The following is a 20853-nucleotide window of genomic DNA, read 5'->3' on the forward strand; positions in this document are numbered from 1 at the left end:
GTGTGGCAGTAGAGGGCCCTCAGCACCTCATGTGGTGGGACAAGACTTGACTATATGAGAGGCCTTGTGGTGGGTGTAGATACCCTGACACCACCTGCCTTGCCAGGCGCCACCCTTGCAGCTGAGCGCAGTAGACTGAGTTTTTGCTATGGGTGTAGGTCTCACTCCCCCGTAAACCTGCCTCAGTTTCCCCTTAAACAAGACAAATCCACAAGCCCTCTTGAGGACGCTTTATCAGAGGTGTGTTGGTGTTCTCTTTTCTCTTCTGATCCTCCCCCTTATTTAAAATATCCCCTCTAGCTTGCCTTAGCTATTGGTTTATATAATGCTTGTGCACTTTCTAACTTTTATGTTATCTACAGCACCTGAAAGAGCTTATAGGGTATAGGCTGCTCTTTATAAATTCAGTGGCCACAAGTTAATTAATTAAAATTTGTGTTGGATGCTCTTCCTTATTTAGCACTGATATAAATAAGCTAGATTGATATTAAGTAATTCAGAATAGAGCATAGGTCAAGACATACAGGCTGAAGACCTTCAAGAAGAGCTTTTCATTTCTTAGAACCAGGCCAAGACAGACACCATTTGAGGAGATGATTAGAATGCACTGCACAGAAACGAAAGCGCACTTGTAGGTATTGTAGCAGAATCATCATGTTACTAGTAGGTCAAACAAAAAGATAATGTGGAGGCAAAATTGCTACACTGGGACCTTCTGGCCAACTGCAACTGGCCATGAAAGAAACTTGGTGAACATCCCCTCCAAAGCTTTTAGGCATGTTTACAGAAGTAACCTCTAATGCTAAATGGCTTATGTTAGAAGCCTGTTATTTCCAATGGTGCTGAGCGCGCACGCACGCACACACACACACACACACACACACACAATAGCTGGAGAATTTCAGGAAGGCCAGGTTCAGCAAGGAGCACCGTGGGAGTTCAGTTCCTCATGGGACCCTGTCCCTAGAGGTGTCTAAACTGGGATATCCAACAAACAAGGTCATCTGTGAAAGTTAGGGCCTGACCCTACTTCCTTGACAACACTACGCTCCCGTGGCTGCAACGTATTTAAAAAATAAGGAACTGTTTTCTTAGCACCATGTGTAACCCACACGCCTCCTGGTGCAGTGCTCTGTCCCATGGAGTGGCACAGAAACCACTGAGAGATCGATGAGTCTGCTACAACCTTAGCTCATGCAGTAGAGGGTCATGCATTTATCTCCAGAAGTCCCAGGCTCAATCCCGCCAGCCAACGACTGGGGTCTGTCAGTGTTACACCCATACTGCCCCTCCTCCTGATATTATCATTATTAATTAATAATCAGCCCTCACCTATATTCACAAGGGGTATTTCTTGCTGCTTTTTTGCAGCACTCAGCAACTACCAATGTTGTACAGAGAGGAAAACATAAGGGACGTCGGCAATCCTAGCCCCTGACTTCAATAGGAGCAGCAACTTCAACCCCTCTCCCCCCATGTACACACACAAAAAGAAACAGAAAAAAAAAAATGTTTTTAGGTAAGCACTGAATGTCTCCAGGGAGATACAGAGCACCCTTAACTCCCACTAGGATCAGGCCCTAACTGTACCGGTGCTGAATGGACTCTTGGAAACTTGATTTAAAAACTGCTGTATTCCACAGTGATGATACGGGGAGTCTTAGAAACACAGAGCGTGTTACCAAACCCTGACCTTATGAAGCCAATCTGCTGCAAGCTCAGTGCTTCATAAAACAGAGGCTTGTAGGAGAAGTACAGCTCTCACTGTCTTTATTTAGTATAAACTTTAGTTATGTCGATCAGCAGAATATCCTCCTAGCAGGAGCAGTGGCTCAGATGTCATCCAGACCTAAAACTGTAGTTGAGTGGGGTTTTTTTCCTTTCGCTGAGAGTCGTTTTTATTTAGTTTTTAATGGATTTTTAAAAATCCAAACACTTCAGACAGTTTTGTGATGCTTAATGCTTTATTTAAAAAGCTAACAATGTTCATTGGGGGGGAGAGAGGGGGCTCAGAAATAGCCATTGGCCAGTCTTGTTGATGTGCTATAGTCTATTGCTAAAGGAGCCTAACATGTAAGCCAAAGATTTCTCAAGTTTCTATTGATTTGAGTTGCCCAGGGTGAGACATTCCAAAAGGCCTGGTTTTCAGAGAGCACCAATCACCCACTCTCTGAAAATCAGGGCCCTTTAATCACATCTCAATGGTACCAGTGGCTTTTGAAAACCTTGGCTGTTGTTGATAATGAGAGCAGCAGTGGTTTGAGCACAGGCCTGGGAGCCAGAAACTCTGCTGCCAGCTTACTGTGTGCACCTGGGCATGCTACTTAACCCCTCTGTCTCAGCTTCCTGCCCCCCCATAACCGTAAAATTAAAATAGTTACCTTCATTCCTCCCCAGGTTTGGGGTCCTTTCAGCCAACTATTCCTATTCAGCAAGGCACTTGAGCACGCTGGAGTAAATGGGACTCAAGCAGGTACTTTGCTGAACTGCAGCTATACTGGGGGTGCTGGTGCTTGTCCTTTAATGTCCTTGCTTTACTACAAGAAGGACTGCCCTGCCCCTGCCATCCCAGCAAGAATCCAGTGTTATTCTGTGGAAGTCTTTCCAGAGGACTGAAGGAATTTTAAAAGGGCCTGGAGTACACCCAGCAACTGGAGTCAATGATTGCTCACTCCAGCTGAGGGGTTAAGTAGACCCTGTGTGGCAAGAGAGCCTGTGTTCCTCTGTCTGAGATAGCGAGCCGGGGAGCTACAGCATCTGTGCATGCCCAGTATCCTCAGTAGAAGTATCCCTGTGCTCACTACAGTCTCTACTATGAGGGATGCTATAGGGCCAGGACAATCAGGAAAGGGACAAGATTTCAAAAGTGATTTGGGGTACCTCAGAGTTTGGTGGCCCCAACTTGAGACACCTTAGAGTAGCTGACCCTCAACCTGGGCTCAACTGTAGTCTTGTTGGGTCTCTTGCTCCTGGGTCCCCTATGGAAGCCCCTACCCCTGGCCGCTCTCAGTTTCCGGAAGGAGTTCCGCTCACGCTTGGGGTCTTCTAAGAGTCCAGCTACAGTTCACTTGTCTGTAGTCCCTGCAGGTGCTTCCTAGGTCTTGTCACAGGCAGGAAGCAGATTTACAGGGTCTCTTGCTCGCATCAGGCTCATAGTGTCCTCCAACCAGAGTGGGAGGAAAGGCTGGCTACTGCCTCAGGCAGGGCTTCCCTTGCTACTGGAGCTTGCTGGCATCATTCCTACACCTGGGCAAGCTTTCCCCCCCCCTCCCTCTGTGGCCAATTTCACCTTCTTAAGCTCCCCTTCCCTAGGTGGTGCATGTTCTGAGGGTGGGCCTAACTGGTGCTACTTGAGTCCAGGACTGAATTTCTACCAGCAGGATGGGGGGGCCCAAGCTTGTGAGACACTTTGGTTCATTGAAGTCAGTGGCATGTTTCCATAACTTGAATGGGATTTGAATCCTGCACAGAATAGAACGTTCTCCATCAGTGAAATGCTCCCTTTCATTTTGTCCCTTTCTGTTGCCCACCCTGACTTTAGAAGGAAGCAGAAACAAGGCCAACTCCCATGAGCACTGCAGCATGCCACCTCATCATCAGTGGTGTGCGCACATATGGCGAATGAATGCACCTGGTCCTGGGACAGCAATGAATACAATTTTGTTTGGATTCTGGACCAGACCCTCAGAGGCATGCAGACTCCTAACTCCCATTTATTTCAGTGGCAGTTAGGAATCTCAGTGCCTTCGAAGGTCTGGGCCTCTGTTTCTAGTTCTAAGATTATCAGAAATCAGGACTCAGAATAAAAGAGAGACAACTGGAAAGCCAATAATACAGAGGTGCAGGTCCATTTTTAGTCATTAAGACTAAAGGCCTGGTTAGAGGAAACAAAGACAGCCATGTTGAGTTGCTTTTTTCTTGTTTTAGCTACTTGTTACCTTGAAGCAAGGCTTTAGAGTGGCCGCAGTGAGGCTCCAAACATGACCAAGGAGGAGCAGCTACCAGACTGGCATTCGGCCAAGGAATTTTATCAGAATTATGACCCGAAGGAAATTCTGGGCAGGTAAAGTCAAAAGACAAGATCAGAAAGGCCAAGGCACAGAATGAGTTACTGCCTTTTATGTTCCTTACTAGGTGTAAGAAATGGTTCTTTAAATACATTCGGCGAAAGATGAAGAAAAGTGTACATCCTCTATTTAATGGGGTAGGGGAGCAAATAACTGACGACATCAAGAAGGCTGAGGTGTTTAATGCCCACTTTGCTTCAGTGTTCACTAAAAAGGTTAATGGTGATCAGATACTCAACACAATTAATATTAACAACCACAGGGAAGGAATACAAGCCAAAGTAGGGAAACACCAGGTTAAAGAATATTTAGACAAGTTAGATCTATTCAAGTGGGCAGGTCCTGATGAAATTCATCCTAGGGTACTTAAGGAACTAGTTGAAGCAACCTTGGAACTGTTAGCTGTTGTCTTTGAGAACTCCTCCAGTACTCTGGAACCTCACCCATCCTCCAGAAGGGCAAACTCCATTTGAAAGATAGGTACTAAGAGAATCTGGGTAATTGTATACTAGTCAGCCTAGCTTTGACACCTGGAAAGAATCCATTTGTAAGTATCTAGACTCTAGAGGATAATAGGGTTATAAGGACAAATCCATGCTAGCTGTTTAAGAACAAATCATGCCAAAACAACCTCATTTCCTTCTTTGACAGGGTAACTGGCCTAGTGGATAGGAAAGAAGCAGTAACTATGATATACATCTTGATTTCAGTAATGCTTTTTACACAGTCCCCCATGACATCTTCATAAACTAGGGAAGTGTGGTCTAGATGAATTTACTATGAGGTGTGTGCACAACTGATTGAAAGACCATACTCAAAGAATAGTTATCAATAGTTTGCCATCAAATTGGGAAGGCATATGTAGTGAGATCCCACAGAGGTCAGTCCTGGATGAGATACTAGTCAATATTTTAATTAATGACTTGGATAATAGAGTGAAAAGTAGGTTTATAAAATTTGCAAATGACACCAAGTTGGGAGGGGTTGCCAACACTCTGGAGGACAGGATTCAAAAGGATCTCGACAAATTGGAGAAGTAGTCTGCATTCAACATGATGAAATTCAATGACGACAAGTACAAAATACTTCACTTAGGAAGCAAAAAAAAAATCAAATGCACAACTACAAAAATGGGAAATCACTGGCTAGGTGATAGTACTGCTGAAAAGGATCTGGGGGTTACAGTGGATCACATCTAGAATACGAGTCAACAATGTGATGCAGTTGTGAAACAGGGTTATATTCCAGGGGGGTATTAGCAGAAGTCTTGTATGTAATGCACAGGAGGTCATTGTCCTACTCTACTCAGAACTGGTGACTCCTCACCTGGAGTATTGTGTCCAATTCTGGGCGCCACACTTTAGGAAAGATGTGGACAAATTGGAGAGAGTCCAGAGGAGAGCAACAAAAATTGTAAAAGATATAGAAAAACCTGATCTATGAGGAAAGGTTAAAAAAAAATCCCAGACATGTTTAGTCTTGAGAAAAGATGACCACTGATAGTCTTCAGATAGGTTAATGGGTATCATACGGAGGATGGTGATCAATTCTGCTCCATGTCCACTGAAGGCAGAAGAAGTAGTAATGGGCTTAATCTGCAGCAAGGGAGATTTAGGGTAGATAGTAGGAAAAACTTTCTAACTCCAAGGGTAGTTAAACTCTGGACTAGGCTTCCAAGGGAGATTGTTGAATCAGCATCACTGGGAGGTTTTTAAGAGCAGGTTGGAGAAACACCTGTCAGGAATGGTCTAGGTTTACGTGGTCCTACCTCAGCACAGGGAGCTGGACTGGATGACTTCTTAAGGTACCTCCCAGCCCTATATTTTTAGGATTCTATCTGCAGACTATAGCTGCAGATCCTAGATAGGGTCCACAGCAGCTGCTTGGGGAGTCAAACTAACAAGTGGGAGCCTCACTGTATTTTCCATTGACCCAAACTCCCTTACCCCATCCTGTTTGTTAGCACTGTGCTAGTGCACAAGCACCAGGAAGTGAAACTGGCTTGAAATTTTCCTCCTGTTCCAATCTTTTCTTTGTCTTGGTCCTGACAGAGGGGTAAGCAGTGTGGTTCGTCGGTGCATTCACAAACCCACCAGCCAAGAATATGCAGTTAAGATTATAGACATCACAGCTGGCAATTTATCCCCAGAGGAGGTCCAGGAGCTGAGGAAAGCCACTATCAAGGAGATAGACATCCTTCGAAAGGTCTCAGGACATCCCAATATCAGTAAGTCAAAGTATTAGTATGACTGGGCACCTGGGTAACAAAAACTGATCACAAAAAGAAAAGGAGGACTTGTAGCACCTTAGAGACTAACAAATTTATTTGAGCATAAGCTTTCGTGAGCTACAGTTCACTTCATCGGATGCATTCAGTTGAAAATACAGTGGGGAGATTTATATACACGGAGAACATGAAACAATGGGTGTTATCATACAGACTGTAATGAGAGTGATCAGGTAAGGTGAGCTGTAGCTCACGAAAGCTTATGCTCAAATAAATGTGTTAGTCTCTAAGGTGCCACAAGTCCTCCTTTTCTTTTTGCGGATACAGACTAACACGGCTGCTACTCTAAAAATTGATCAGTGGCTTTTTCCACCCCATTTTCTGCTCTAGGCATTCACAAGAGTTTTCAGATTTTGATTAACCCCTTTGGCTCCTTGAGCTGAAATCCCGTCAGGGAAAGGATGCATCTTCTGTGGATGCCCACCTGATGGTGCCTGACAGTGATATCTTGCTGGGAATTGGCTCAAATCCTAGATAAGCAGGGCCCTCGCGAGCCCTTCTGCCACTCACTGCTTCCCCCAGACCCATAATGATCCCAGTCACCATTGTTGTTGGACAGAGCACAGCACCTGCTGGAAGCAAGATCCCAACGCTCTATGGAACCTGCAGCTGGGGAAGACAGATTAGGTGAGGTGTTAGGCCCCAGATCCAAAGCTCACAGATGTCAGGGCTCTTAATGGAGAATCACTGTGTTGACAGACACAGTCTGTGATCCATGAAGATCTCTGCTTCAGGCAAAGAGTATGGTTTGGTCTACACTACTCTACAAGCTTATGTTGGTGTAACTATGTCGCTCAGGGGTGTGGAAAATCCACACTGCCGAGCGACATAGTTAGATTGAGCTAGCCACTAGAGTAGACAGCACTATTTCAACGGGAGGGCTGTGCCTGTCGACGTAGCTATCACCTCTTCAGGTGATGGAGGTGGAGTACCTATGCTGATGGGAGACACTCTCCCCGTTGCTGTAGGTAGCGTCTTCACTAAGCGCTACAGCGCACAGCTTCAGGGGTGAAGCACTCTACAAGCCTAGTGGGTGGTTAAAACCTGCAAATTGACACAGGGCAAGCACCTCACTTCAGAGCCTGCTGTGTTCACATTTGATTCCTCAGGACCTTGGCTTTGGTTTGCAGGCTCCGGTACCATATGTGGAGCCTGAAATTCCACCCTGACACCTCTGTGTTTCACTTGTTAATGTCTCAGCTCTTCTGAAAAGCACAGGCAGTGACCTCCAGGACGTGGTTTCCAGTTCTGCCTGATGAACGTATTCTAGGAAATGGAAGGCTTGCTTTGCAGATTCCTGGGATTGGTTAGTTTCTCTTCAAATGATTCCAGGAAGTCCCTTTCAGTGCAGTGCCATTAGAGAATCTGACCAGAGAAAAGCTATAGGAAGGAACAAGGGGTGTAGCTAGAATCTATTTCCCTGCAGGTCAGGGATGTAGTCCTACTGCCAGAAGTTTTAGGTAGAAAAGCTGGCACTGGTTTCAACAAGAGAACACTCCTGGTCTCATTTTTCACTCTTCTTGGGGAAGCGGGAGGAAGAGCCATTCAGGAATTCTGTGGTCTGTAGGGAGGCAGAAGGTAATTTCCCCAGGAGGTATTTGGTTACTGTGATGATGTACCCTTTAGTGCCAGGCGGTCAGCACAGCTAGCCAGGACTAGGCTTGCATCTCATCAGAAAGGGGAGGCCACTAGTAGCCCAGTGATCCCTAGCCATGCTGGGACATTGCTGCCTCTGATTCACTCACACTGCTTTCTGCAGCACTGGGTTTTCCTTGGTGGTCTCCCAGCCAAAGACGAACCAAGCTCAGCTCAGGATCCAATCCAGCAAGGTGCTGGATGACTTCTGCAATGTGTCATGCACTCTCAGCTCCCACTGAGCTCAGTGAAAGCCTAGCCACCTTAGTGGATTGGGGAGCTTGGAGATGAGCTCACATTTTCCATCCTTAGGGAATCAGTGGATTAGAGTCTCTTTGGGGCAGGGAACGTGTCTGATTGCACATACATAGAGCCCAGTGTAAGTTACAGCACTGTAATGATAGTTGATATCGTGTTTTATTGCAGTTCAGCTGAAGGATAGTTATGAATCCCACACCTTTTTCTTCTTGGTGTTTGACCTGTAAGTACCATCTGTTTTTTGGGTTGTTGTTGTTGTCTTCCTGTCTGTCTGATTGATCAGTGGGGGCATGTTCTGTTCTGTTACACCCATTCAATCCTTACTGACATCAATGGGGTTTACAGTAACAAATCCAACAGCAAAATCTGGCCCTGTGGATTTATAGATTTTCCTATTAGTGGTTGCCGTACCAAACTGAAGTTGAGACTATAAAGGAGTGTGCCCCCTCCTTGCAATAGATCATCCTAAGTCTGATAACATGCAGGGCTGGCTTTAAACACATGCAAGACAAGTAACAGGCTGGCACTCTAAGCTATTCCTGGCCTGACCCCACTCCTGGCAGTGAGTCCAGGGGAGATTTTCTTGATGGTCTCCCAGCCAATCTAACTGAGCTGCGCTCTGTTTAGGACCCAGTACAGCCAGGTGTTGGATGGGTCCTGCAGAATGCTGAGCACCTCCTGCTCCTAGTGACCTCTGAGGGAGCAGAAGGCAGCCAGCCACCTCAGCATCCAATTCGTACTCAGGCACAGCAGAGTTGGGTGTTTGGCTGGCAGTTACTTCTCCCCCCATTACCTCTAAACCCCAGCACCATGGAAGGCTCTGGCTGGGCAATGGAGGCAATCTTCCATAACATAAGCCAGGTGACGAGTGCTTTTCTGTATGAACCAAGCAACCAGTGCAGAAAAGCTCCCAAGCATCTGATCTGGTCTGACTCAAACACCCTCAAGCTCTGGCTGATCAAACTGGGATTCTGGTTTGGATCCAGCTTGATAAAAGAACTACACAATCAACGTAGATCCCCACAGGTTTCTCAGGAGCTCAACCCCCATGCACACACAGCTGGCTTCAGCTGGCAGAGGGAAAGTAGTTCTATTGAGTAGCTGGTGCCAAGCAGTGTGAGGTTAGGAATGCCGCACGAGGTGAGAGAGGAGTTGAAGGCGGGGTTTTTTTTTTTTTTTTTTTTTTTTTTTTAACTGTAGCTGTTCCTGCCATCTCGGCCTCAGGCAAATCAATCACCAGGGCGGCTACTGGGACCAACTGGGAGGAGGTGAAATACTTAAAGTCGATGACGGAGAGAATCAACGATAACACTTTGCTCTTCCCTAGCATCTTCTGTCTGAGGCTCTCAAAGAGCTTTACAAGCCGAATGCACTAATCTCACTGCCCCGTGAGGCTGGGAAATATTGTCGCTCTCATTTTACAGCTGAGGGAATAGAAAGGGTAAGAGACTTTCCCAGAGTCATGTCCCAAGCCTGTAGCCGAGGTGGAAACAAGTGCCACGCGTCCCGTTTCCCCTGATGTACCCTTGGAGCCCTGCTGCCTGACAATAGTAAGATCACAGCAGATACCTCCATTCTGGTGGAATTACAAAGAACACTTCCCTCGAGTTTGCCTCCCAGCCATGTTAAAGGTCACAACAGTCTGGTTGAGAGAAGGGAACATCCCTTTTATAGAGGCACCCTCTAGTACTTCTTCAGCATGGCAGGTGATAAACAGGAAATCCCTGGATCTAACTGAGGGGAGAAAGGTAGCCAGGAAGGGCATGACAAGACTTTGCGTGGCCCTCAGAGAGAAGGTGGCTTTGCTGGCTATGATGCTGGTTCAGCTGGTGTCCCCGTTCCCACTTTACTGTTCTTCATCCCCTTCTATCAGGGGCTTTCCTGTGTATACCCACCGAGCCGGCTGGCTAAATGAGAAGTGAGCGTCAATCTCCCATCAGCAGACACCAAGCAGGTGGCCTCTGTTCCAGTAACCGATGCAAAAGGGCATTTGTGAATGGAATTTCACACAGGCCCAAAAAGCCACGAGGCGCCCAGCAGCACTTGGCAACGTATCCGACTTTGCCAGGACTCAATGCTGCATGCCCAAGAACACTCTCTTCACTGCTAAGGTCGCAGCCTCCCCTGCCAATACAGGGCTGGCTGCAGCTGTCAACACAGGCAGCCCTCCCCTTTGTGGGAGTGAGTGGGGTTGCTCAGGTTTCCCTGTAACCTTTGGCAAGGTCTGTCATAGATCCTGGAGTCTATTTATACATTTGGCCCCATCTGCATCCCCAGAACTATCTGTGTCTTGGGTAATGCTTCAACTTCTGATCAGTCAAGACTTGTGGTTTCAGCCAGCTCTTTAGAAGGTAACCAAGTGGAGTGGGAAAGGTGCGAGCTCTGTGGCTTAGACCGGATTTAACTCAGGGTGTGATGTTGCACCAATTCGGTTAAACCAGTGCAACTTTGTGTGGGGACAAGCCCGAAGAGATGCTCTTCCGTCACTGCTCTGAAGTGGCTGCATTAACCCATCTTCTTATGCCTTGTAGCCACCCTTAGCAGAAGAGTCCCTGGATCTGAATGCATCCAGTGGGGCAGTCTAAGCAAAAACATCCGTCTCCTGTGGGAAAGCTCCAAAAGCTAATTGATTGCAAGAAGTCACTGCATGCATCAGGCAAAGAACTTCTGGGCCTGGATAGCATCTCTAGTGATGTCAGGGCACAAGGGATTGAAGCTCTGGCTTAGAGAGTCCTCTCCAATGGAGCTAGAGCATGGGAGGTGTGGGATTAGCCAGTATCGTAAAAATGGAACTCAGGAGATCTGCCAGCAACTTCCTGTGTCGTCTTGGGCACTTCTAAAAATAAGTTTGTTTCTTTTTTAGTTGCTTTGGGCCTCTGTTCCCCCATCTGAGGCTCTCAGCCTCACTTGGGTTTAGTGGGAATAATGCAATTCATGTTTTGTGAGGGTGTCATGGGGTGTGGCCCCACTCCTGTCTTCTCCCTGAAAAAATTGCACAGACTCCCTTGGTTGTGCCTTCCCGCTGTCTTTTTATTTAGTGTTCCCACCAAAAAGTCCTTGCGTGACAGCCTATTGACAATATTAACTGCCTTTTGGCCCTCTCACCAGAGCTGGAAGGTAACAGAGGACTCCCTGTTCTGAGCTTCTGTCTGGCTAGGCTCAGCTGGCCTTATTTCTCCTTCTCTCCTCCCCCACCCTTCCTTTCTGGGCCACCTCTCATCAGCCCAGGGCTGATGAGTAATTGGCTCAATTACTGATTGAGTAATTACAACCCCCCATCCCCCCTCAGCTTCCTACTGGAGAAACTAATTACTATTAGAGTGATCACAGTGCAGGCTCACCTGTTTGCGCCCTGCACTCTGTCACAGAGGGGCTGAGAATCTAGGTGAACAGTCCCACAGAAAAACCAATAAATAAATAGTCTTGAGTGGTCAGAAAAACTACTATTTGTTGTGTAAAAGACTAGGGGAGTATTTCTTTAAATAGTTTGCAAGCCCTCTAGTGGTACTTATGGTGTTCTAGGTTTTAGAAGCTGCCAGAACCTAACCAGAGCAACCAGAATACTTATGTAATGACACCTTAAATGTTGTGTATGTTCAGTAAATATGGTTATTTGGACCCTACTGTGCCCCTGTGGTTCCTTCATATTATGTTTGTGGTGTAAAAGGCAAGAGAAAGAACATTATTTAGAACTGTCAGCTTCTTATCCACCACATCTATGGCCTGTGGGTGTTTGGAGTCATCTCTGTGCTCTTTAGTGACCAAGATAAAGGGCTTCCTCCTGGTAAGCCAAAAACAATTCCAGGAGAGGGATCTGGGTTCTTTCCTACTTCTGCATCAGTGGAATTGTTAACTAAGTTAATTTGCAAAACCTTTATTACTGGTCATGATGCAAGAACTAGAGAGAATCCAGCTTGACTCTCAGATCTCAGAGTGAGCTTATGGGGCTGATTGACTGGGCGGGGGGGGGAGGAGAAATCTACTCCCTTTTACTTGTGAATTGAGTACAATTCAGTGTTACCAACTCTCATGATTTTATCATGACACTTATAAACTTTGTTGTTTTTCTTAAAGCTTCAACTCCTGGAGTCAAGTGATTATGTGAGACTCCCAGCCATTTTTTTTAAAGTATGGTTCCTCATAGTTAGAGAAAAGCTTGAAAATGTGAACTCACAGGGTACAAAGTTCAGAAGGCAAAAATGAAAAGAACCCCATATTTATTGTTTTACAAATCTCATGATTTTAAAGCCAAATGTCTTGATTGTTTGAGCCCTGACTCTTGATTTTTTCAGGCTTGCAGTTGGAGATACTGAGATTTGCTTGATGTCACAGAGAGAAACTGTGAGCCCCCTAAACCTTTTCCAGGGTTGTCACTGCATTTTACATGTAGTGGTTGATTCCAAAGATTTTATTTCTCTTTTACATTGTGGCTGTAACTCAAGCCCAGCATCTTTAAATGCCTTGTCTTCCTAAACACAGAATGAAGAGAGGAGAGCTTTTCGATTACCTCACAGAGAAAGTCACCTTAAGTGAGAAGGAAACCAGGTATGGTGAGACAGACTTGAACAGCACAGTGGTTCACCAGCATTTCTGCCTGGACAAACAGTGGCACTTTGGACCTGCTAGTCCCAAGCTCCCCCAAAAGGTCTCCAGATCTGAAATGGGGTTCCTCACAGCTCAGGTTTCACACCTTTCAATTCCTGAGGTTGCCCAAAACTGCTGCTTTCAGCTGGCAATTTGTCAGGAGAGCAAGGGGTTGCACTTACAGGCACCTTTTGGTCCACACCCAGCTTCAATGGAACGTAAGGACAACCAGTGTCTGTTCCTAGGGCCAGCTGGCAAAGCTCACTCTCAGGCTACTGAATTGGACACTAGGGTTCAGAGCTACAGTGCTCATCTCATTGCCTAGAAGGAGGATGGGCTCAGTGTCTCTCCATCATTCTCAGGCTGTCTGTGGGGAGAGAAGAAGAAGAGGATATGGGTTCTCTTTTTGGATGGGTTGCTTGGCAGAAAGAGGACTTATCTCCCCCACCCCGTTATCTTCCCCTCTAGGAAGATCATGCGTGCACTGCTGCAAGTGATCCAATACCTCCATTCCATGAACATCGTCCACAGAGACCTGAAGCCGGAGAACATTCTCCTGGATGACAACATGAACATCAAGCTGATGGACTTTGGCTTCTCCTGCCAGTTGAATAGGGATGAGACGCTCAAAGGTGGGATGATTATTTGATCACAGCAGTCAGAGGAGGAGAAGACCTTCTAGACTGTCTATGCTGTGCCCTTGGCAGGGCAGGCTTCCTCCTTCAGCCTATACGCCGGTACTTTGTCAAGACTGGCTTTAAACATCTTAACCGATGGGGCTTCCACCACTTCCCTTGGGAGGCCATTACACTGGCTTCTCCTCTGGAAGTTCATCCTAAATTTTCTCTCTTGGTTTCTACTAGTTGCTCCTAGTTACACACAGCTGTGCCATCCTATACTAGCTTTCCCTGTCACAATCTTACTTGTAGATACTAGTTATTTTATATCTCATTGGGATGAGATTATTCAAAGGCACAAATGGCAGTTTGGCTTGGTTACTCTTCTCCTTGCCCCCATTACAGGTTATAACTTGATATCTTATGAGGGCAGTCCAATATCGATGAAGCATACTTAAGGACTATATAACACACACGAAACATTCTGTCCAGCAGCATCTGCTCAGTGAATAGCTATTTACTGGTTACAGGGTGGTACAAACCTCTACAAATTCACTGATGTTAAAGTGAAAAGTTCCATCTCTTTCTTGCAGAAATCTGGGGCACTCCTGGCTATCTAGCACCTGAAATATTAGAGTGCTCCATGGATAAGGACCATCCAGGGTATGGAAAGGAAGTTGACATGTAAGTAGAACATTCATATGTTGTGACAAACTTTCCTAGTAAGTGGAGTGAACATCTCCTCCCTTCGCACTGGGGTTTACTTCTGAAATTCACATGCTTTTGGATGCTGGGAAAAGCAAGAGGATCTCATACAAACTAGTCTCCAAGGATAAGAGACCAGAATACCAGCCACAACTGGCTGGGGTCAGTGAAGAGCTTATACAGTGCGCTGAGCAAATGACATGGGCTAGTGGTCTATACATATGACTGACAGCCAGGAAGATCAGACTTCTAATCCCAGCTCTAACACATTCTCTGCCACAGTTTCCTCATCTTTGCCTATTATGTGAGCACACAGTGCTCGAGAAGTAGTATTATTTACCATCAACTGTCTAAACCACGGGGATAACAACCCTGATTACTTGCCTCACAGGTGTTGTGAGGCTTTGTTAACTAGGGTTTTGAAGGGTAATAACACATAGGGTCAGATCCATAAAGGTACTGAGGCACTTAACTGCCACTTAATGCAATCTGGGCCTTAGTGCTAGGTAGGTGAAAAGCAGTAAGTGCCATTAATAATAGGGAGCTGTGCATGACTGGGTGCCCAAAATGGCTCTTTGCCTTTTCACACTAACAAGCCCTGAAAGTGGGTTTTATACACCCCCTGAGAGAGCAGTCAGACAGGAAAACAATGCTCTTCTAGGGCCTGATCCTGGTCCCAGTGAAGCAAATGGGAGCTTTGCCATTGACATTAATGGGCGCAAGGCCAGGCCGGTGTAGATTAGTAACTGTAAACAGACACGTAATGGCTAGACAGCTGAGCTGCTTTCTCAGCTCTCTTCTTGCATTAGTCACCTGAATTAAACCGGGCACCTGACAAGCCTCATGTGTGCAAAGGCTACTTGCTGTGCGAGGTTCTCCCATTCCTGGCTGGCTAGCCGTGACAGAGTGACTCCAGCACACTCACCCCTGACAGCACAGGCTTGTCAGGTGCGGACTCCCAAATTACACTGCAGTATAGTCCAGACAGCTGACCCCTACCTGGCAGGATGGGGCTGGGGAGCATACAGGGCCAACTGGCTTCACCAGTGATAGGCCTGAAAGGCAAAATAGCCCCCCCCCCTCATGGCCCACCAAAGCTTCCCCACAGTCTAAAGCAGTGAAATCAGAACAGGTCCAGAATAAAAGTCTAACTCACAGCTTCCCTGGGCTAGCACAATGTCTCTGGTGAGCGAGGAGGGCCACTCCACTCTTCCACCTCAGCATCTACTCCGACTTCCTAGTCTTTCCTACCCAGGAGAAATCATAGGTTATTTCTCCTTCTGTACACACCACTTCGCCCAACCATGCTTCCTCCTTATGTGCCTAACCTAACGAGCCCCACCTGAGGAAACTCTGCCCTCCTCGTTACCAGCTGAGGCAGTTTTTCACAGTTGTGGCCTGTTCTGCCAACCCACCCCTTTCTCAGCTTGACGGAGTGTGAGGTTCAAACACCCCAGTGTAGGCCCGAACCCTGCTCAGGCCTCCAGTTTTATAACTGGGCCCTATTTGTCTAATAAACCGAGCACCCCAGAGACATTTGACATCCAGCTCTGGATCAGGATTTTGCAGTTTCTGCCTGTCTCAGCTTCCTTGTCGAGAGCGATACCAATGAATGTGCCCAGGGGACTGATCCTGGTCGGCTCTGCCTTTGGCAGGTGGAGTAGTGGTGTGATCATGTACACCCTGCTGGCTGGCTCCCCGCCTTTCTGGCACCGGAAGCAGATGCTCATGCTACGGATGATCATGAGCGGGAATTACCAGTTCAGCTCTCCGGAATGGGATGATCAGTCAGACACAGTCAAAGATCTGGTGAGTGCTTACTTGCCATGGAAGCAATGGGAGAAAAAAGGGAATGTCTCCCTGGCTTTGCTAGTGGGGTAGGGTGGCCTGGTGGATGCAGCAGTAGCATGGGTATCCTAAGACCTGGGTTCTACTCCTGGTTCTGTCCTGTGTGATCTTGGGCAAGTTACTTAGTCTCTGTGCTTTGCACCCTTTATCAGTCTTGTGTGTATGGACTGTAAGCTCTTTGGGGTAGGGACTGTGTTTGTACAGTGCTTAAAGAAATGACACCTCAACCTTGGGTAAGGCCTCTAGGCTATACTGTCATACAAATAATAAATAACGCTCCAAGTATTTCTAGACACTGCTCTTCTTATGCAATCTTGAGGCCTGAGGAACCAAAGACAGACAAGAATCCAGTAGTAGGGACACCTGAAGGAATGCTCCTGGGATGGGGTAACAATAAGGAGAGAGGGGTACGTCCATCTGACTGTGCCTTCCTGCAGATTTCCCGGCTCCTGGTAGTGAATCCTAAGACGCGCTACACAGTCAGCGATGCGCTGGCCCACCCATTCTTCCAGCAATATGTCGTGGAGGAAGTGCGGCACTTCAGCCCTTTAAGGAAATTTAAGGTAACAGAGTTTTTTTAGACCCTTCCATCAGGACTGACTGACAGTAACCTTTCAAACACATTAGGAGTGAGACTGCATACAGCCGTCAGCTGGTTTATTATTTATTCATCATGGTCGACAGCCACGGCTCCAACACTGATTCAACTGTTAATGAGGGTGAAGGATCAGGCTCTTAAAGATGGGTCCAAACCGTAACTATGGAGTCAAACTTTGAGACTGAATTTTGTAGCTTGGGTTCATCTCTAATGCACAGGAAAGTAACAGGTCTGTTTCGTTTAAGTACTATCTGCTATATTAGTGCTATAGAGAGACAATACAGTGCAGGTACTTAATACATTATAGATGACCAGATGGAGGCCAGTCTCAAAGCAGTGCCCACGTAGTTTATTTTTTGATATATCCCAGTGGGTTTCCACTGAAATTTTTAATGGAAGAAGCGTGTTACACAGAGGGATTTGAACAAGGAAAAGGTAGACAGGGCAACAAAATGGTAGATGAAAGTTGGTGTTGATAAATGCAGAGGAATGCACATTGGAAAACATAATCCCAACTATACAGACAAAATAATGGGGGTCTAAAGTAGTTGTTAGCACTCAAGAAAGAGGTCTTGGAGTCACTAAATGTGCAGCAGCAGTCAAAAAAGCAAACAGAACGTTCGGAACCATTAGGAAAGGGAGAAATAAAAGATAGCAAATATCATTCCATTATATAAATCCATGGCATGCCCACACCTGGAATATTTGTGCAGTTCTGGTCTCCCCATTTCAAAAAAGAAATAGATTAAAGATAGAAAAAATACAGAGAAGGGCAACAAACATGATTAAGGGTATGAAACAGCTTCCATATGAGGAGAGATTAAAAACACTGGAACTGTTAGGCTTGGAAAAGAGATAACTAAGGGACAATATGAGAGAGTCTATACAATCATGAATGGCATGGGGAAAGTGAATGAGGAAGTAACCTGCTGCCAATTAATTGAATTGGGTGACCCCTTTACATAACACAAGAACCAGGGGTCACCTAATGCAATTAATTGGCAGCCGGTTTAAAAAAAACAAAAGGAAGTACTTCGCACAAGGCACATTCAACATGTAGAACTCATTGCCAGGGGATGTTATGAAGGCCAACTTCAAAAAAGAATTAGATAAGTTCATGGAGGATAGGTTTGTCAATGGCTATTAGCCAAGATGATCAGGGATGTGACTCCATACTCCCGATGGTGGGACTGGACAACTGGATGACAGGGGATGGATCACTTCATAATTGCCATGTTCCGTTCATCCCTTTGAAGCATCTGGCATTGGCCACTGTCAGAAGACAGGATGATACTGGGCTAGACGGACCATTGGTCTGACCCCCCTAAGGCCGTTATTATGTTAATGAATCAGTTTAAAGTGATAATCTGTTGATTAATTTCAGTTTTCCAAAGCATTTGCCTTTTCGCATGAACTGGTTACATTTAATTTCAGGTCATCTGCCTGACAGTTCTGGCATCAGTCCGCATCTATCATCACTATCGGAATGTCAAGCCAGTTACCAGGGAGGTACTAATGAGAGACCCCTACGCTCTGAAACCCATTCGCAAATTGATCGATGCCTGTGCCTTTAGAATCTATGGGCACTGGGTGAAGAAAGGAGAAGCACAGAACAGAGCAGCCCTGTTTGAGAACACTGCAAAGGTGATTTTGCTGAGCTTAGCAGCAGAGGAAGCCTTGTTTTGATTTAGCCCTGAGTAAAACTGCTTCAGCACCATCTTAGCTTAAGTTTGTAAGAGCTAAGGCAAGCAGATGCTCTGGAAACTAACCGCAGTCTCCTTTATGTTTTCCCAATAAAATCTCAATAGATAATATTAAATCCAGGGTGTGCCAAACCTTGACATTCTTATTTGGCCTTCAAAAGATGCCAGATGCACAAACCTCTGCACCCCTGCAGAACCCCATCAAACTTCAATGAGAGTTTTGCCTGTGTAAGGCCTCCACAATTTGGCCTTGCCAGACCGATCTTCAACTTCCCTCCAAAATGACATTTAAGAGCCTGATTTTTTAGAAGTGGCCTCCAAGTTTTGCAGCTGTAATTAACAGTGTGTGTAAATATACCCTCAGATCAGGCAGGTGAACATCTTAAATGCCAGCACGTGTGCCCCACATTAATTCCACCTGAATGTTGGTTTTTTTGGCCTGGAATGAATTGCAGGCACAAAATTGGTCCCCAAGATGAGGCCGCTTTTGGAAAAGAATAGAGTTGGGGGCCCAAGCAAAATCCTAGCTGTGGCATTTGGGTACACCTCCTCCAGCTCTGAACAGCACAGCTCTGTCCCTTCTCTAATGCAGAGGGAACCAATAGGGGATGCAAGAACAATAGAATACACTTAGTGCTTCTCCTATAGGAACCACACCCTTTCATTGGCAGGATGGACCGTGCTCCCCTGAGCTGTGGTAACAGAAGGATGTGAGCGAGCACCCTCACACCTGTGTGAAATCCTCTCCAGCAGTGGTGGCAATATTTTCTGTTATTACCATTTGCTACAATCAGGCTCATGTTGCTCTTGCTGGTGCCCTTCTGCTTACAGCTAGGACCTCGATCTTGTAAGCTACACCTAGGCAGACCTTTGCACCTGCACCAGTGCAGTCAGTGGACCTCCACGTGGACACAGAGGCTCACCCCTATGAAGCAGCTTGCCGGATTGGAGTCTCAGTGTCTGGCCCAGGCCAGCCTGAGGTTTCAAAGCCACACTTTCATTTGGTAGCAGGCACGACCTGTTCTGTGAAGACGATAGATTGGCCATTGAATTGTTAGAGGCAAGGAGGAAAGGGGGCAGGGGTATGGAAAGCAGCCCCACCCATGGGGACACTTGCAAAATACTAACCAGTTACGTTCAATTGCTTGAGGTTAAAAACCACACGAAAAAGCTGATCAAGCTTTGTTTTTACAAGGTGGCTGTTGCTATTAGAGACCCACATTTCCAAGCTTCTGGGATCAGCCTTCACCGGCAGGACCTTAAGTATGGTGGGCGTATCCCATATCACTTTCAAAAATCAAGTCTTTCAGAGCATGAATACACTGGTTTGGGTGCCTCACTGCAAAGACGAGTGTTCACTGCCTGCTTTGCCATCTGTAAAATGAGGCTAATGATACTGACCTCCTTTGTAAGGCACTTTGAGATCCACTGATGAAAAGTGCTGTATAAAGGCTAGGTATTATCCACTGAGCTCTTGCTTCATTTAGCTTTGAAAACAGAAATCAGAGCCTTTATCTTAAGGGACTTGATTGGCTCCTTCCTTTCTATCAGGAATGGGGCATATCCTGAACGGTGACTAGTATCTCACATAGCGCTCTTCCTAGCCAACAGATTCCATTATGTCATTATCACTGCCAGCCTTAGTTACCGCTATTATAACCAGTCAAGCTATAAACGATGCCTTAAGTGTGACAGAGGTTTTGTTTCCAAAGCTTTAATGCACTATGTGAAGAGTAGCAATTCATTTTATGCATCTACAACTTAGGCTGAGTTTTTAAACAGCCTTTGAATGACGGAAAATGCACATTGCAGCTAACAGTGACCTGGGTACTGGATATGTATTTAGGAGACATTTTAAAAGATATAGGGCTAATACACAGACCTCACATTGGGCAAAATGGTCAAGGGCTTCAGTTTATTTATGTCTGTTTTGTAAACTGTTTACATGTCAATAAATAGGCTTCATTTTACTTAGCTGGTGTGACGTGGCATTGTTAAGCTAGTTCCTGTTGTATTCTTTCTGTCAAGCAACATATTAGGCTGGGATTTGTAAAGGGGCCTAAGGCATTAAGTGCCCAACTCCCACTGGATGCCAATGGGAGTTAGATGTCTAACTTCTTTAGCACACCCCCTTTTGTAAACCTCAGCCGTAATGCTTAGCATTTATATTCAAATGCTTTACAGACACTAAGTAATTCATCCTCCCAATAGCCCTGTGAGGTAAGTATGTTTTATTATCCCCGTTTTCAAGGTGGGGAAACTGAGATAGAGCTGAGGTTAAGGGGCAGATTGTCAGAGGTATTTATCAACTTAAAGATGGAGATAGGTGCCTAGGTGCTTTTAAACCAATGGGAGCTTGATTTAATTCCCATTTTAAATCAACAGGCGTCAGATGCCTGGGTGTTCTTGAAAATCCCACTAGGTCCCATCTGCATCTTGGATAATCTGGGCACAAGAGACTGGCCTCAGGTCACCTGGGGTGTGTCTACATTGAACTTGCTTCCTAAAATTTCCCACCACGGCAGCATGGGTGATGATAGCAACAATGGGA

At 46.0% G+C, this 20853-nt stretch overlaps 1 protein-coding gene and 1 long non-coding RNA gene across 2 annotated transcripts; one reads left to right on the forward strand and one right to left on the reverse strand.

The window, feature by feature from the left end:
• The first annotated feature begins 882 nt into the window (after nt 1-882).
• PHKG1 (phosphorylase kinase catalytic subunit gamma 1) lies at nt 883-20713 on the forward strand. Its single transcript, XM_038375672.2, has 10 exons — nt 883-2473; nt 3928-4063; nt 6119-6294; nt 8416-8470; nt 12727-12792; nt 13300-13463; nt 14042-14132; nt 15809-15962; nt 16439-16564; nt 18034-20713. Exons 2-10 carry the CDS (start codon nt 3981-3983, stop codon nt 18283-18285), a joined length of 1167 nt encoding a protein of 388 aa, XP_038231600.2. The 5' UTR covers nt 883-2473; nt 3928-3980; the 3' UTR covers nt 18286-20713.
• Nucleotides 12448-15828, reverse strand: LOC119844602. Its single transcript, XR_005289342.2, has 2 exons — nt 15310-15828; nt 12448-13198 (listed from the first exon to the last, which is right to left on the reverse strand). It is a non-coding gene; the product is annotated as an uncharacterized LOC119844602 (long non-coding RNA).
• Nucleotides 20714-20853: the final 140 nt, after the last annotated feature.

Source organism: Dermochelys coriacea, chromosome 17, assembly GCF_009764565.3.
Source record: "Dermochelys coriacea isolate rDerCor1 chromosome 17, rDerCor1.pri.v4, whole genome shotgun sequence".
Taxonomy (NCBI): domain Eukaryota; kingdom Metazoa; phylum Chordata; order Testudines; family Dermochelyidae; genus Dermochelys; species Dermochelys coriacea.

Bases quoted from the DNA above. Each gene is read 5' to 3' on its own strand.
- PHKG1 (XM_038375672.2), top strand. From the start codon at position 3,981: ATGACCAAGGAGGAGCAGCTACCAGACTGGCATTCGGCCAAGGAATTT. The intron at 8,471-12,726 runs GTAAGTACCATC...TCCTAAACACAG, and splicing joins TTCTTCTTGGTGTTTGACCT to AATGAAGAGAGGAGAGCTTT. The intron at 13,464-14,041 runs GTGGGATGATTA...TCTTTCTTGCAG, and splicing joins TAGGGATGAGACGCTCAAAG to AAATCTGGGGCACTCCTGGC.